Source organism: Ovis aries, chromosome 12 (genome assembly GCF_016772045.2).
Source record: "Ovis aries strain OAR_USU_Benz2616 breed Rambouillet chromosome 12, ARS-UI_Ramb_v3.0, whole genome shotgun sequence".
Lineage (NCBI taxonomy): Eukaryota > Metazoa > Chordata > Mammalia > Artiodactyla > Bovidae > Ovis > Ovis aries.
In genome coordinates this window covers 63,321,529-63,339,764 of record NC_056065.1, presented here as the reverse complement: position 1 = coordinate 63,339,764, position 18,236 = coordinate 63,321,529, and the positions used below count along the sequence as shown (strand labels likewise).

Sequence of the window (18,236 nt, the reverse complement as noted above, 5' to 3'; positions counted from 1 at the left end):
TAAACCTCAATCTCCAATCCAAACTTTCTTTTGAACTTCAGATCATATGTAAATGTTTAGTGAAGCTCTCTCCTTAATGTCCCCCAGGCTTCTTTCTGAGTCTCGGGTCTCAATCCTGATTCTTTTATTATTGGAGTAGGCAGCCTTCAATATGGCCAACAACGATCCTTTCCTCCTGGCATATGAGCCCTGTGTAGTCCCATCCTACACTGTTACTAGGACTGGTCTTTTTGACTTTTTGCTTTAGCACATGGAATGGGATAGTAAGCCACTTCTGAGATTGCTTTAAAAGACTGTGGCTTCTGTTTTGAGTTTTCGCTCACTTGTGTGCCATCTCTATCTTTCGGATCACTCTCTCAGATCTTTCTGGAGTAAGAAAGCTGCCATAGTTTCATGAGAAACTGAAGTCTCTGGCCAATAGCCAGCAAAGAACAGAGGCCTGCCTAGCTACGTAAGTGAACCCAGAAGTGGGTTCTTCGGCTCCAGTTCAATCTTGAGAGGAATAATGCTCTAGCCAATGGTTTGACTGCAATTTTTTCAAAGACTTTGTACCAGAATCACCCAGTTAAGCTGCTCCTAGATTCCTAACCCTCAGAAACTACATGAGTTAATATTTCCAATGTTAAACTGTTACATCTAGGGGTGATTTGTTACATGAAATAAATAACAAATAAAAGTGCAATTGTCCCTTAGTATCCATAGGGGATTGGTCCCAGGACCCTCCCAGATACCAATCTATGGAGATTCACCAGTCTCTAAATAAATGGCACAGAATTTGCATAAAACCTATAGGATATACTTCTATATATTTTAATCATCTCTAGATTTCTAATAACTACAATGTATGTGCTATGTTAATAGTTGTAAATACAATGTAAATATTATGTAAATAGTTACCAGTATGTGACATATTCAAGTTTTGGTTTTTGGAACCTTCTGGAATTTTTTTTCCCAATATTTTTCTTCTGTATTTGGTTGAATCCTTGGATACAGAGATATCCCGCAGATACAGAGTGCCAGTTATATCTTCCGTATCTAGTTTCTGTTGATTCTTTTTCTAAATATCTTTTATTCCACTCCCTCCCCTCCATCACTGCTGCCACTTCCTTAGTTTGAGTCTCCACCACTGGTTACCTATTGCAATAGGCCACCCAATGGTTTCCCTGTTCCCAGTTTGTCTTTTAATCTACGCATCACACTGCTTCAAGAGTGACATTTTTAAAGCAAAAAGTCATGTCACATACCTTCCCAGCCCACAAACACATTCAATTCAGTTCAGTTCAGTTGCTCAGTCGTGTCCAACTCTTTACGACCTCAAGGACACCAGCACGCCAGGCCTCCCTGTCCACACCAACTGCCGGACTTTATTCAAACTCATGTCCATTGAGTCAGTGATACCATCCAACCATCTCATCCTCTGTCATCCCCTTCTCCTCCCGCCTTTGATTTTTCCCAGCATTAGGGTCTTTTCCAATGAATCAGTTCTTCACCTCAGGTGGCCAAAGTATTGGAGTTTCAGCTTCAACATCAGTCCTTCCAATGAATTTTCAGGACTGATTTCTTTTAGGATGGACTGGCTGGATCTCCTTGCAGTCCAAGGGACTCTCAAGAGGCTTCTCCAACACCACAGTTCAAAAGCATCAATTCTTTGGTGATCAGCTTTCTTTATAGTCCAACTCTCACATCCATACATGACCACTGGAAAAACCATAGCCTTGACTAGACGGACCTTTGTTGGCAAAGTAATGTCTCTGCTTTTTAGTATGCTGTCTAGGTTGGTCATAACTTTCCTTCCAAGCAGTAAGAGTCTTTTAATTTCATGGCTACAGTCACCATCTGCAGTGATTTTGGAGCCTCCCCGCCCCAAATAGTCTGTCACTGTTTCCCCATCTATTTGCCATGAAGTGATGGGACCAGATGCCATGATCTTCATTTTCTGAATGTTGAGCTTTAAGCCAACTTTTTCATTCTCCTCTTTCATCGAGAGACTCTTTAATTCTTCTTTGCTTTCTGCCATAAGGGTGGTGTCATCTGCATATCTGAGGTTATTGATATTATTCCTGGCAATCTTGATTCCAGCTTGTGCTTCATCCAGCCCAGTGTTTCTCATGATGTACTCCACATATAAGGAGGCCCCATAAACACATAAATACTTCAAATCTTTCAGTGATGTTAACTTTTTAAAATCTGTGTCTCTTTGACCTGCTTGTTCCTCTAAAGTCACTTAGCAAAAGGCATTCTCTTATTGTATTTGCCACTGTTCCAAACAGTGATACATGGATCATTCAAGAGTCTGTAGATATTTTCCATTCCCCATCTGCTACTGTTAGAAGCACAGTCAAAAGTTTGCAACCTAGGAAAAAATCTGAGAGTGGAACTGTGATCTGATCTCTGATGATAATAAATGCAAATTTCTATTTCTATATTCTTGGGTTTTGTATCATTTTCAACTTTATTTTGCCAGCTATTGAGTTAGCGGTTTAGCAGCTGCCAGGGGCCAGCGTGAGGAATTCCGCCCATGGCAAAGGTCATGAGGAACGAGGCTTGGCATACGCAAAGGCGTGATCAAGCCTCAGGAAACCCCCTGTTCCCGAGCATCAACCCCCAAACCAGAGTCTGTTTTACGCTCTCACCTACACCTCTGACTTTACGGGGGGCTCTCCCCCATAATCGTTTCTCTCTGAGAAGGAGTAAACGTGCAGCTCCAAGGCGATAAAAATTCTTGGGCGTGACAATAGTGTTTCAGCTTACGGACTCCTCTGAAGGTTATCTAGCCCACCTGTATAGGTTTGTCCGGCCGCATGTGATTGCTTACAGCCTCCCAACCTGAGAGGCACGAGATGTTTTAGACTTACTAAAGGCAAATTATTTTGGGGAGTTAAAATTATTAGTATAGTGTGTTGGTTAGGAATTATTTGGTGAAGGGTTCTTCATTTGTTGTGTCAATAATTGTTGCTCATTCCCTGCTCTGGGTGGGACAAGGATGTCTCAGGTCAAACCTCTCTGCTGACAGACTAGCTTGTGTGACAGGATTATCCTTACTGCCGCCACTAGGCACATGATTGTTTACTACCTCTCAACCATAAACAGCACAGAGAGTTTTGGAGTATTTTGAGAGTCTTAATTAGCGTAGGACTTTTTCTTCTTGTTGAGTCAATGATCGCCGCCAGGCCTCTATATCCTTAGGTACCTGGGAATATATTAATCAATGTATTTGGAATATAGCAAAGGAAATATGGTAGTTTTTGATGTTAGCAATACTAGACTTTTTGAGTTAATGGATTTTCTCTTTTGTAATAGATCACTGTACTTTGTTATATATCACTGTGTCCTTGCTGTGTAAGAATGTAACTTTATCATATCTTAAGACTAAATAGATCTTAAGGGGAGCATTGGTGAAAGGATTTTCATTTGTTGGGCTGATGTTTGCTGCTAAATCTCCATGTTCCCTACTCTTATAATGGATATAACTAACATATAGGAGAAATAAGTATTAACCTTTAAGCATATAGGAGAAATAAGTGTTAACCTTTAAGACTAATCATGTTAACCTTGGGTTAAATAAATTCCTTTCTTGCTTGTAACTCACTACACCCTCACCCTATAGGAATGTAACTTTATTTGGAGGGTGGTGCCTGGTTTGAGAAAAAACACCCTTGGAAGAAATAAGTTTTTTTGGTTATCAGAAAGAAAGGATCATAAAATGTAAGCAGGTCTCACTCATGGCCAGAAGATGATGTAATATCCCTAAGACCTTTTTTTTCATACATTTATGTGAAGCACCTGATTTTGACAAAGGTCAGGACTGCTGACCCCCACGTGACTCTGTATTCATCCCTATGTGTAACAAAAGGTATATAAGCAAACCTAAAAATAAAGGATCAGATCAGTTTCCGGAAAGACTGATTCCCCCATGTCGCTTCTTTCTTGCTCCCGTTTTTCTGGCTGAATTCCCATCTGGAGCATGGATGCTATTTCACGTAATCCAAGTTATTCAGCCTCCTTTTCTCCACTGATCTTCCTACTACACTATCCATTTCTAATCTCTCTCTATATCTGTGATTAAATATGTATTTTTCCAAAGACGCCGACTCCGTCCCCACCTTCAAATCACCCTGGATCCACCGGGGCTGGACCCCGGCAAGCAGCAATGTAATGTTTCTTTCTGATGTATAAAGAACATACACTGGGGGCTTCCCTGGTGGCTCAGTGGTAAAGAATCTGTCTGCCAATGCAGGAGACACAGGTTCAATCCCTGGTCCAGGAAGATTTCGCATGGCCTTGGAGCAACTAAGCCTGTGTGCCACAACTACTGAGCCTGGATGCCTAGAACCTGTGTCTGCAACAAGAGATACCATTGAAATGAGAAGCCCGTGCAGCACAACAAAGAGTAGCCCCTGCTCACTGCAACTAGAGAAAGCATGTGCAAAGCAGCAAAGACCCAGCACAGCCAAAAATATGAGATAAAATAAAATAAAAATTATCTAAAAAAAAAAAACCAACAACATAACAAAGTTTAAATTCAGCCTTGGTCATTTGTTTAACCATCATATTTCTCTTTGTGTTCACAAGATCTCATTAATCATGTTAAAAGCTCTCCAAGTGCTAATTTCAGATGAGCAAAACAAGAAAAACAGAGCTCTTTGCTTAGTGGATATCCAGTATTTATTTTCACTGAAAAATTAATTTGGCCTTAGTATCGTTAAATAGGGTTATGACATGCTCAGAAACAAACACTAACAAAAAACCTCACTTTTCTTCTTTTAGGAAGTTAACAGCTACACAAAGAAGTTTCAGTGAGGTAGAATATAAGCTCACATAAGCAACTGTGGTTCAATTTCTAATTCAGATATCTATTCCTAAAGAAGACAGAAATATGAGGAAACAGTATGTGTTATTCCCGGGCAAGAAAGGAGTGTTGCTGTTGTTCAGTCACTATCAGTCATATCTGACTCTTTGTGACCCCATGGACTGTAGCATGCCAGGTTCCTCTGTCCTCCACTATATTCTGGAGTTTGCTCAAAGTCATATCCATTGAGCCGGTAGAAGGAACGAGGAGATATAAATATAACAACTGTTATCTACCCAACCAATTTTTAAAAGGGTTAGCAAAGATAACTAAATCCATTGTTCATTTTGAATTCTCATTTTGAACAAGTTTTCTTCTTAATCAAAAAACAGCGTAAACTGATATGAATTTCAAACACTTCTCCTCTGCAGACTAATCAGACAGGAAACAAAATAAAACCCCAGGTAGTTACTAGATTGGATAATCAAGTTTAAAATCATTAAGGATTAACCATCAATAGACTTTGTTGCTAGAAAGTACACACCTGGGTTTGTTACAGAGGAGGCTGAGCCGCCAGTTAAACATTCCAGAGAAAGAAAAAAGTAAAGAGGTTGTGTAGAGAAAGTTAAAGTGAGATCTTTGGGTCCTCCCTAAAACTTTTATCACTGAAAAGTGACTGCTTGAAAATGCAACTGGAAAATGAAAGTAAGTAGCTGCTGGGCTCACTGCAGAAGGGACTCTGGTTTTCACTTCCAATAATTCAGTGCACTGTTGGGGCACACTTTCTCCCCAGTGAGGAAAGGAGGAAGTTGCAGTGCCCAGAGCAGAGAGATCTTTGGTTCTGCAAAACTCTGAGCTTTGAGAAGTTCTCTACGGACAGAGGAGCCTGGTAGGCTACAGTCTATGGGGTTGCAAAGAGTCGGACACAACTGAGCGACTTCACTTTCACTTTCTACAGCAGCAAGTAGAGACATGAATTCATCTTTGCGTAAGGCCTCTCCTTTGTTATGTGAAAAACACCCAAAGAGCCCTTTAGTTATAGTAACTGAAGCAAGTCTTCACCTAACCCAAAGTTTTTGGGGAAAATCGTGACACTGTAATTAATTCTGAAAGCAGATATACTGAATTAGACTGAGCAGCCAAGTGAAGTGATATGTTAATAGTTGTGCATAGTTGAGTTACATTGTATTAATCTGGCATTACAATTAGAATATCTGCCTAAATGCAATCACTCAGAGTTGTCCTAGATTACAAGTGAATATTTATTAAAATGAAAGTATATTGTAGTGGTTTAAAATTAGAAAACTTTAAAATAGAATTAAGAACCAGGAATTAAGATAATGGGAGCTCCTGAAGGCAAATGGAATTAATCAAGTACATTTTTCCTCTTGATTTAATCTCATTCATATATGCAAAAATTTCTCTACAAAAATTTTGTGAAATATTGAATGATTTAGGGCTATGACTCCTTTTGAAGTTTTTGCACTTTCACAAATTAAAACTTTTAAAAGATCATAGTAGGTATTTAAATACTTGTTGACTGCTGTAGGATTTCATTTGCTAGGAAGGTTGAGTTTAAGCTCATCTAAAAAGTCTTTGAGAAATAAATGCTGTATTCAAGGTGCATTATATTTCAATGTACACACCCTCACTTGATAGACACTAACTGCAAGCGTCCATATTTCCATCCTTTAAATCAGTACAAGAAAGGAAATCTAGGCTTTTCAGTTTAGCTTCTGCATTATCAGTGAACTCCCTGGAGGCTTTCTGTAGTGGAAGACGGGGTGGGCCCATTGGAATCCCGGAGACAAGAGTCATGATGGCTTTGGTCTGCGACACTCCAAAACCTAGGAAAAATAAACAGGAAACATGGCTGGGACGGTCCACTTTGCCACAAACATTCCAGAGAAGAAATCATATTCTTACAGTGATTCCTAGGACAGGATAAAATGGAACTAAAAGATGGGGCATTTTTGTCAATATGGCAGATTGAGCAGATGCAGGAAATCCCTGTGTGCATGCTCAGTGGCCTCAGTTGTGTCCATGTCTGTGCGACCCTGTGGACTACAGCCCGCTAGGCTCCTCTGTCCATGGGATTGATTCTCCAGGCAAGAATACTGGAGTGGGGTGCCCCAGCGCCACCTGGGAAGCCCCTTAGGAAGTCCCTAGGCCTGCTCTGAACCCATACAAATGCTGAAAGCTTTTTTAACAAATTGATAAATTATAAAATAAAACAAAGTGAGACTCAAAGTCAACCTCAAAAGCAAGGAGGGACAAGAGGTATCAGGAATAAAGAGGCCAAAGTGGTACGGAGATGCTGAAGCCAATGGTCCATGAGGATAATCTGATTCAGGGATGTACCGCTGTGGATTGAAAGATAGAGGAATTCATCACTGAGACAGAATTTAGTTCCAGCACATCTAAGAAGTCCCTGAGAAACGCACTAATTAAGGTAATAGTTTATGACTCAGTACTAGTGTTTTAGATTAGGGTTGCAATGCCAGATAAAGCCTTCAGTCTGTATACAGCAAGGAGGTGGAACTAAAACTCCCAGTGTAAAGTTGGTAGTCAGTCTTACATGAAAAGCAATAGAAAAAACAAAACCAAACTAAACAAACAAACAAAGAAAAACTCTCCTAAGAGGCAAGGGAGCCTGACTTCTGCCAGGGCTGTGGCTGGAAAGGAAAGTGAAAGTAAAGTCACTCAGTAGTGTCTGACTCTTTGCAACCCCATGGACTGTAGCCCTACCAGGCTCCTCCGTTCATGGGATTTTGCGTTCATGGGATTTTCCAGGCAAGAATACTGGAGTGGGTTGCCATTTCCTTCTCCAGGAGATCATCCCGACCCAGGGATTGAACCTGGGTCTCCCGCATTGTAGGCAGATGCTTTACCATCTGAGCCACCAGGAAGTCCATGGCTGGAAAAGGAAGTAAAAGAAATCCCAAGCCTGTGCCACATATAAATGCTGGATCTATATTATGTGCTTAGTACAGAAATCATACTAAAAAATAGACCTAAAGACTTGGTCAGAACTGATGAAACTAAAGTGTTTGAAGAGGCAGACATAAAATCACTTGATGAGACACCTCACAACCTGGAGTACAACGAATTCCCCAGGAAACAACTGTCTTTGAAGATGAATTCAGAGGTAAAAGTTACAAAGCACACAAGGAAAAAGAAGCTGCATGGGAACCAGCAAATACACAACTCACAAATTTCACATCCCGAGAAAAGACGACACAAAGTTCTGAAAGAGATTTCAGAAAATATTTAAGAATAGAAGCCATAGGCCAAGAGAAGGACATATAAAGAATGGGATCATCTGGAAGAAATAACCAAAAAGAAATAATGGAAATGAAAAATATATAACCAGTGAAATGAAATTGTAGAAAATAGCTAAAGATAATATTAGTGATTTTGAAGGTAGGTCTAAGGAAATAATCCAGAATATAGCACAGGAAGATATTTGTTTTCTTAACTGGCTATTGTTCTTAGATTAAAGGTATGAGTAGTAACTTTCTTTTCCTAAAGTAACTTAGTTACAGTCAGTAACAACTGAGCATTGGGAAGGAAAATATTAGCTTGGCTAAATATATAGAATATACTTTGCTAAATGCAAATGGCTCTCCTATTCTTATCATGAATGGTGGGAGAGGGAGAACTACCTTCACGATAAGGCTATCACACTTATTAAGTCTCTCTTATATACAATGGAATGAGAGTCCCTTGGACTGCAAGGATATCCAACCAGTCCATCCTAAAGGAAATCAGTCCTGAATATTCCTTGGAAGGACTGACACTGAAGCTGAAACTCCAATACTTTGGCCACCTGATGCAAAGAGCTGACTCATTTTAAAAAACCCTGATGCTGGGAAAGATTGAGGGCAGGAGGAGAAAGGGACGACAGAGGATGAGATGGTTGGATGGCATCACCGACTCGATGGACCTGGGTTTGGGTGGACTCTGGGAATTGGTGATGGACAGGGAGGCCTGGCGTGCTGCAGTTTATGGGGTCGCAAAGAGTCGGACACGACTGAGCAACTGAACTGAAACTGAAACTGAAAAAAGAACAAAAGCTTGAAGCTTATAACAGATGGACCCAGAGGGTGTTGAACTAAATGATATTGAAATAAGTCAGACAGAAAAAGGCACTATATTATTTCACTTATCTGTGGAATCTAAAATACAAAAAATAAACAAAGACAGAAACAGAGTTATACATGCTGCATGTCAAATTTATCTCAATAAAATTGGAAGAAAAATCCTTCTTTGCATTATCACTGCTGGTATGCAAAGTGATCTTAGACATACAGCTAAATGTTTAGTTCTTTAAAAACTGGAAAAACTAGTAGTAGTTCAATATCTACTTTTATGCACCTTAGGAACATATATCAACCCATGATTTTGTGAAAAGTATTGTTTAGGACAAGGGAATAATAATAGCTAACAATATTGGGTGGGCCAAACAGTTCCTTCTAGTTATGGAAAACCCAGAACGAACTTTGTGGCCAATCCATTAATACCGGTGGCATACAAATATGACCAAAAATCATCGAAGTGGAAAAGCAAATGGGAAGCATTGTCTTTGAAGGATAAAGAGAGCTGGCTGAAAACCCGTGAGAATGAGGGACATAATACATAATAGGTGCTTAGGGCTTGGGAGGACTTGCCAGGAAGAGGCAGAAAGGCTCTGAAAGGAAGGGTCTGCCAAGAAAAAACCTAAAACTTTTCCTGGACTTGACCCAGGTTCTCAGGAAGGGCCAAGCTCTTGCAGAAGTGGAGTGAATGGTGGCATTTGTCATTTGTGATGGGATAAGACTTCGGAGACTGTGGAGAGGTTTCTCTACTCAGATTCACTGTATTTCCCTCAAACTTTACATTGTCATGTTCTTCAAACCTCTATCCATTCCAGCTTACTTGTGTTAATAAACTTTTAAATTGCAGATACTCTTGGGAGAGCTGTCAGTCATTCACAGTTTAGTATGATCTATATTCAAGCTGATTTCTTCCAAATACTTAGGCTGAAATCAGCTATAGTGTGGTAGTAGAATTTCAAGGAGCAGAGGCAAGGGAAGGGAGGGAGTGTTGATGGTTTAGAAGAAAAGGGGTAAAAAATGGTGTGTGCGCAGGGTAGGAAGGTGAGTAAAGTGCTAATATGGAGACGAGAGGTTTGCAGAAGGGTGCCAAGACCTTCCAACTGGGTTTACTTCACCGTTTTATAGGACTGGCTCTGAAAGTTAGCATTAGGGATAAAACCTTGCTTACAACTGATTAAAGGTGTTCTTGTTGAACCCTTGGAGAAAGTGATGACAGTCTCTCATCACTTTCTCTGAAACGCTCCCAGTGTTGCGTGTTCAGTTGCCCAGTCGTGTTCAACTCTTTGCGACCCCATGGAATGTAGCCTGCCAGGCTCCTCTGTCCAGGGGATTTTTTTCCAGGCAAGAATACTGGAGCGGGATTGCCATTTCCTACTCCAGGGGATCTTCCCAACCCAGGATCGAACCCAAGTCTTTTGCATCTCCTGCATTGGCAGGTGGATTCTTTATCACTGTGTCACCTGGGAAGCCCCCAAACCCTCCCGAGTAGCAGACAAAGAAGGAAACTTACCTAGTTTGACCACAAAGTTGATAAATCTCTGAATACAAAACTAGAAAGAAACAAATAAATCTACAGTCAGTATTACTGAACCGCGGTAACAATTTAAAGAATTTGGAGGTCAAATTACAGAAACCTCAAACCAAAGGTCCACACATCTTAGTTTTGTGTAGGTCTGACAGAATGGAGAAAAACAGCCAAGTGAGGATGGTTGAGATCCATCTAGGATAAGGTAGAATCTTTCCATATATATAAGCTTTATGAATCGAGCCCATGAAGAAAAGAAGCTCCAATGAAGGAACGGTTCAATACAGAGTTACGGTGGGGAAGATAACCTCTACCCATCCAGGCTACATAGACAAGCTTACCAGCTAGTGTAGTTGTTTCCAAATTGGGGTGCTCTAACTTCTGGATTACTTTCCAAGACACCTTGGGGACACTTGGCCAAGGTTGATTTATGGAAATCAATTTCTAGATACTCAAATTCCATAAGTGCTATTTCTAAAATTGATCAGAGAGAGGATTCACACATAATGGAGGTGTAGATCATCCTTTTCTATTTCCCCTTCCACAATCCTTCTCCTACTTTTGAAAAAATAAAGACATACCTCCTATATCACTGCCTTGGGACACTTCTTGGAATCAAATAAAGCAGATCGAATGTTGGTATTGGCATCCACAAAGAGAGCTGACAGAGTGATTCCTCTAATTAATGAATAACAAGTCCTCTTAAAAATCATAGGGTTTTCAATTTTTTCCTTTCAACATTGCTTTTAATGTTGTGATTCACACTGTCAGCTGAAAATCATTAAATGATCAAGCATTCTGTGATTTGTGGCATATGACTCAAAAACTGCTCAAAGGACTGAGGGACACTGCTTATACTAAAGTTTCTTCCATTCTTATCTACTAATATATATGATCATGCCTTCACAGAACTTATTTCTAAAAAAACAAAAACCAGAAGTAGTATTGATGCCGAACTGTAACTCATTCTAGCATTAAAGGATATTCATCCACAAATTCATGAAACAATCCTTAAAAAGAAGAGATCCCCATCCATCTCACTATTTTCAATAGAGATGCATTTTCAATAACATTTGCTTTTTATGTTGTTTTACTCAATTGTATGTGTGTGCATGCATGCTTAGTCATTCAGTCCTGTCTGACTCTGTGATCCCATGGACTGTAGGTTGGCAGGTGCCTCTGTCCATGGGAATTTTTCCAGGCAAGAATACTAAAGTGGGTTTCCATTTCCTACTAAATGGGATTTTCCCCACCCAGGGATTGAACCAGTCTCTCTTGCATCTCCTGCATTGCAAGGTGGATTCTTTACCACTGTGGCACCTGGGAAGCCCTTAATCAACTGTATACAAGCAATAAAAAATTCAATGCAGAATAAAATTTGAATACCAAGAACATATATGCATATGTTCTTTTTTTCCTGGCACACAAACTACGGCACATTACATTCAAAAGTCTCTACTTTGCTTCTCTTCTAAGCTTTTATTTCCTATTCAGTATCACACTATCCAACCTTGTCTTAGCTTGGTGCTCAGTGGAAATAATTTAATCAAACCATTCATTAATAATGTTGCTGCTGCTAAGTCGCTTCAGTCGTGTCCGACTCCGTGCGACCCCATAGATGGCAGCCCACTGGGCTCCGCCATCCCTGGGATTCCCCAGGCAAGAACACTGGAGTGGGTTGCCATTTCCTTCTCCAATGCATGAAAGTGAAAAGTGAAAGTGAAGTCACTTAGTCATGTCCGACTCTTAGCGACCCCATGGACTGTAGCCTACCAGGCTCCTTGTCCATGAGATTTTCCAGGCAAGAGTACTGGAGTGGGATGCCACTGCCTTAGCTACTCATAATAACATTAAATATATATAAAAATAAAAAACCCCAAAAGTCTCTACTTTGTTGCTTTTTTTTACACTTAATATATCATAGAGATCTCTTAATGGATCTATTTACAGCCCTTTAAAAGTTATAAAGGGCTGTAAATAGATCCATTAAATAATTCAAACATAGCGGTGGGACCTTTCCCTTTAGGCTGTGCCCAGCTGTCTTTTGGGCTTCCCAGGTGGCTCAGTGGTAAAGAAGCCACCTGCCCATGCAGGAGACATGGGTTTGATCCCTGGGTCGGAAAGATCCCCTGGAGAAAGAAACGGCAACCTACTCCAGTATTCTTACCTGGAAAACCCTATGGACAGAGAAGTCCATGGGGTCATAAAAGAGCTGGACACAACCTAGTGACTAAACAACAACAACGTCTTTAGCCACCTCCTTGGGTGGATATTTGAGCTGTTTTCATCTTTCTATTATAAACAATGTTATAAGGAACATCTTTGTATATGCATCATTTCACTTTGTAAATATAATGGATGGCATTTAAATCTACGAGAACGAGTAAGTTTAGCCCTAACTTTTTACTTGTTTGTTTCTTCACTTGACTACAAACTCCTTTAGGGCAGAGACCAGCTTTACTGAAATCATCAGTTCAGCCCTTGGTATATTAACAAATAAGTAAACGAGACCCACTCACACTGGCTTTCTGTAAGAAAAAATAGAATGTGATGAACTAAACTCCTTCCCAATAATGTTTTACGAGAGGTGATTTATTTGAGTAGGGCTAAAAGAAAAAATGGGATGGAGATGGAAGCTGAGTCAACCCATAAAAGAAACCGCTAAAAGGAAGGGTCCATCTCGCATCCATTTCACGGTTTACACAATTCTATGATCTTCCCACCATTCAGCTCAGAACAGGTTGGAATTTTCAGAAACACTTTTTTTCTGGGAAACTTAGGAAGAAGAAAATTATAAATAAAAAGAGAGGGCATGAGTCTGCACAATTCAGACTTCATGTCTTAGTTTAAAACCAACATCCTTCCAATGCTTAATCTAGGTGACATAGCCTCCTAAGTCCTTACGGTGTTCCTGCTTTCAGCCTCACCTGGTCTGAGGCTGAACAAAGATGAATATTAAATAAGCTGTTTTAAACTTTAAGTAGGAAGTAGATTTAGGCTGGCTCAATGTTCAGGGCTAAAGGCTAAGGATGTATTAAAAAAATTTTTTTAAATTTAAATTTGGCAGCGTTGGGTCTGAGTTGCAGCATGCAGGTTTTCTTTCCATCTTTGGACCTTCCCCCGTGGCATGGGCTCAGCAGTTGCAGCACAAAAGGTTTAGCTGCTCCGTGGCATGTGGGATCTTAGTTCCCCAACTAGGGATCTAACCCATGCCCCCTGTGTTGTGAGGTAGATTCCTAAGGAATGGACCACCAGGGAAGTCCCAGGAGGGCTGTATTTAATCACTCTTGGCAACTGCTTCCTCCTGTTCTCTTCTTGGTTAGAGCTGAGGTCACCCCCTCTAACCTTCAGGATGCTTTGTGGCTTCTGCTTTGTAATTCCTGATTTGCCCTGATGGTGGCCAGTTCAATTCAGTCACTCAGTCATGTCCAACTCTTTGCAACCCCATGGACTGCAGCAGGCCAGGCTTCCCTGTCCATCACCAACTCTCGGAGCTCGCTTACACTCATGTCCATCAGGTCAGTGATGCCATCCAACCATCTCATCTTCTGGCCTTCCCTTCTCCTCCTGCCTTTAATTTTGCCCAGCATCAGGGTCTTTCCCAATGAGTCCATTATTAGGACAGGATGGTGGCCTGTCCTATTCAAAAGATCCCTTATCTGAGCTTACTGGAACCAACCACCTGCTCTGATCTTGCTTATGCCTTTCACTCCCACTCTTTTTTTTTGGCTACTCCTCTTGGTCACTTTTATGATCCTGAAAGTTCCTGGACCTCTTAGGGCTTCCAGAAGTCACTCTATTGTGCTGACTCTTTCTTTCCACTTTATTCTGTTTACCTAAAGTATACACACTACCAGCTGTTGCGACTGGTTCTAGCTTTTGGCGAAGCTCTTCCTTCTCTAGACCATGAGGCTGTCCTCCCTGCAACATTGACAGCCCCCACCATTTCCCCCAGGGGTCTTCCCTGAGACACACCAGTTCCTGATGCTTTCCTCTTCCTGTTTCAAAGTTGGTGTCTTCCTTTTGGATCACCTACTCAGCTCTTGTTTCCTTCCTGGTGGATAAAGTTCTCAGCAACATTTCCAGGGCAAAGGAGACTGACCTGCTCTGATTTTGGATAAAGTCTCCTGTTTTGGGGTCACCAGCTTCATAGCTTCTTTATATACTCTGGTGACTCAAGTGTGGAATTCTCAAGAGGATGGCATGTGGTCACTTACCCAGAAACCCATCACTATTATTTCACAGTCATAAAAACACTTTGAATGTAGATTAAAAATAAGATCACTTCTAGGAGGAACAGAAAGGAGTCATTCCTGTATGGGGCCTGTCCTGATTAGACATGTAGGGAGCGTGGACAATGGGGGCAGATTTGGTTTTAAACAAAAATAAAGACAGAAAATACAGAAAGAAGCAGCTGGGCAATTTTAAAGAGGGAAGGCATGGTAGGAATGCTGATGAGAGAAAATAAGAATTCTCAAGTGGGAAAGAAAAAAGGCTGTGACTTCTAAGGAGGGAAAAAGAAAGCTAACCTGATGGTTCAGAGCTGAAGAGAAGTCTTTTCGTTCAAAAGCCTCCAACATCTGCTTTGTCTTTTTTCCCAGGTAGTTATAGGTACTAGAAAGAGAAAACAGCACACACTGTAGGATCAGTAACTCAGCAGGAAGACCCAGCTCTACAAACCCCTCTGAAGCTTAAAAGGGAAAAATATACCAAGCCTTCCAGAAATCTATTTTTGGGCCCTAATCTATTAAAGGATCAGGTGTCTTTAGTTCTGAATTTTCCAGCAATACTAAGCAGTGCAGAGAAGGCAGTGAACACTAAAGGGAACGAAGAAAAGGGAGGAAAAATACAAAAAAGGTAGAGTTGGAAAAAAGTGAAAGACAGAGGTATATTTGGCAAAGAGTGAATGAGGGCAACACCTGACCCAGGGCACACACAGAGGTGCAATGCTAGATACGAACTGTGGATAAAATGCAATGTCTAAAGTACATTCTAGAAACCTTAAGCTGAGGAACAGGGTGAATGGAGCACCACAGTAAAAGCGGAAAATCCTAGCAGATTACCTCAATTCTTTGTCAAGTTACATGCTACCTAGAGACTTGTTTCTAATTATAATATTAATACTGATTATAATAATAATATGAGAGACCTCTCATTGACTAGTATATTTCACTGCCTGACATAAACCATGTCTGATCCTCTCAAAACCCTGTGAGGGAGATGTGGTCTCCATTTTGCCGTGAAGATGCTATGCCTCAAAGAAAGGCTACAGAGTTGTCAAGAAGGTTTTCCATCCCTTTGTACCGCCTTCTATTGCATTTCAACAAAAACAGAGGTGAGAGTTATCTGATCTGATAAGATGTTCTTGCCATCTTAAAAAAGAAACTCTAACTCTACCAATAGTATCTTAGACTAATCACTAGATTCTTAGAGAAACCAGCAAGGCAGGAGTTTCTTGAAATTCAGAACAAGGATGTTTTCCCAGTTTCTTGTACAGTAACTCAGGATCAGAGAAGGGTTTTATCTTGTACCGGGAACAGCATATTGTCGGTACTTCAAATATGTAGTCCCTGGAGTCCATACAAGGGATTCCAAGAATGTGAAATTCATATTTTCTCCCAGTAATAAAATAGGGAAGAATAAAATATAATTGCTGAGGTAAGTTACTTGCAGATGTGAAACACCGGAGTTCACAATATGTTACATGAATGTCTCAGGGGTCTTGGAATGTTGATCATGATTAAGAAGAAATGAAGTATAACCAAATGTACTTTGCCTTCAGATTATGTTGACAGAATAAAAATGCCTAGTATGAAGGTCAGAAAAAAAAAAAAAGTCTAAAAAGAACTTCCATGGTCAGCAGATCCAGGCATTCAGGTTTCCTAAATAGAAATGGCCTGTGTGACAATGGTTGTTTCAGGCATCCTGGCTCGATGAAAGAGCCATTAAGATTATCCAACTCAACTACTCTTTATCAAAGCCATGCTCACCAAGATATGCTATGAGCTATCACTTTTCTTCCCCTGTACTTTTCCCACCGGGGGGAAAAATACACTTTCAGTATAATATAGATAGTTCAACCTGCTTGCAGGCACATTTCTAATGAATTAGGTTAACATGTGCAGTGGACATGCTCAATCGAACGTCCCAGAGCCTTTTGCTGAATAGACATCAGGCCATATGATTCTCCCCTCCCAGTTGCAACTGATTGGGCTTTACATGGACATCTGGCTTGGCAGTGCTATCTAGTGACAGCCTGAAATCCCCCAATCAGGCACCATCACTGGCCACGTGCATGCGGAAGCAGAGAAAGCCTGTCTGGAGAGAAGGGAGGTAGAGAGATGACCAAAGACCAAAGATGGAGAACAGTCTGCAGTTGAGAGCTTTGCAGTTTGGGGTTCTCATCTTCTCTGACACCTCACTGCATTCCCTCCCCTTGGGGTGTATGAAATTTCCCAGCATTTTACAACTTATCTTCTTTCACATAAGCTAGTTGGAATAGTTTTCTGTTATTTGTAACCAAGTAATTTCTGACAAAGAAGTTCTATGCACGCTTTCAGCTTGTGTGCCTCACCTCTAACGGCAACAGCTGCTTCTTAAAACAATGGCTGAGCCACTAACAAAGTGTTAAGTGAAAGTTAGTCCTTCAGTCATGTCCGCCTCTTTAGACCCCATGGACTGTAGCCCACCAGGTTCCTCTTTCCAAGGAATTCTTCAGGCAAGAATACTGGAGTGGGTTGCCATTCCCTTCTCCAGGGGATCTTCCCAACCCAGGAATCAAATCCAGGTCGCCTGCATTAGAGGAGGAGGAGGTAAGAACTTGCTGTTCCCGGTACGAGATAAAAACTTCTCTGATCCTGAGTTACTGTATGAGAAACTGGGAAAACACCCTTGTTCTGAATTTCAAGAACCTCCTGCCTTGCTGGTTACTCTTAAGAATCCAGTGATTAGTCTAAGATACTGTTGGTAGAGTTAGAGCTTCTTTACCAGCTGAGCTACCAGGGAAGCCCACCAAAGTGCTAAGCCCTACTTAATTCATTTTCACTGAGAATGTGGCAAAGGAGGGCAACTTCTCTTAGAAAAGGTTTACATGCAAGAAATACAACTACTCAGGTGACGAATGGCTCTGGGGGGGATTTTACAGTTATGATCATTGGGGAAAACGAGTCCTGCTTACCTGCCCACTGCTCCAGTTGCTCCCATCACCAGAGCACTTAACAGTTGCTGATCAGAAGCAAAGATTTTCTTCCATTATGTTTTGACAGATAAAAACATATACTTTGTAAAATATAAACATCATTGAACATACTCTACATAATTACATTCAACTTCTGCTTAATGACAGGTTTTTTTTACTATATATTCTTATAACTTTTATCAATAAATTTGCGCAGTGCAGTGTGTGCAAGGAATAGTCACATAAAGCAGTTTTCTCCCCATTACCCTAGTTCCCCATGCTAGAGAGTGACATCCATATTGCTGTTAGCCAATAGTACAAATACTGTTCAGTAACCTATTGAGTTATTTCATTATAACGGACAGAATTCTAAGATGGCCTACCTGATCTCTGTTTGTTACTGTTACCCTCTGAATATGTCCCTTTCCTTGAGCGTGGGTGGGACCAATAACTTGCTTCTAACAAATTATGGCAAAAGCCTCATCATGAGGCTATGATAGACTTTTTTCAGTTTTATTGAGGTATAAATAGCAAATAAAAATTTAAAATTATAAAAAAAAAAACAGAAACAAAAAACATAATTACTATGATGAAAAAGGAGAAGAGTTGCTACTATATAAGCAGCTACATCAATTGTTTGGGAGGAAA

The 18,236-nt window shown here is 40.6% G+C and overlaps 1 protein-coding gene across 19 annotated transcripts in view; it reads right to left on the bottom strand.

Moving 5' to 3' along the window:
- Window positions 1-4,647: 4,647 nt before the first annotated feature.
- The window catches only part of NPL (N-acetylneuraminate pyruvate lyase), a 43,933-nt gene continuing 30,344 nt past the window's right edge, over window positions 4,648-18,236 (bottom strand). For 9 of the 19 annotated variants that reach the window (XM_042229175.2, XM_042229178.2, XM_042229179.2 and 6 more), the window contains 4 exons: window positions 17,589-17,656; window positions 14,941-15,025; window positions 10,397-10,436; window positions 4,648-6,636 (listed from right to left, as the gene is read on the bottom strand). In XM_042229175.2, the coding sequence (XP_042085109.1) occupies window positions 6,452-6,636; window positions 10,397-10,436; window positions 14,941-15,025; window positions 17,589-17,656 (378 nt within the window). In that variant the 3' untranslated portion in view covers window positions 4,648-6,451. The remainder of the gene's footprint in view (window positions 6,637-10,396; window positions 10,437-14,940; window positions 15,026-17,588; window positions 17,657-18,236) is intronic. The other 10 variants (XM_060396190.1, XM_060396189.1, XM_042229176.2 and 7 more) reach the window with 2 other exon arrangements.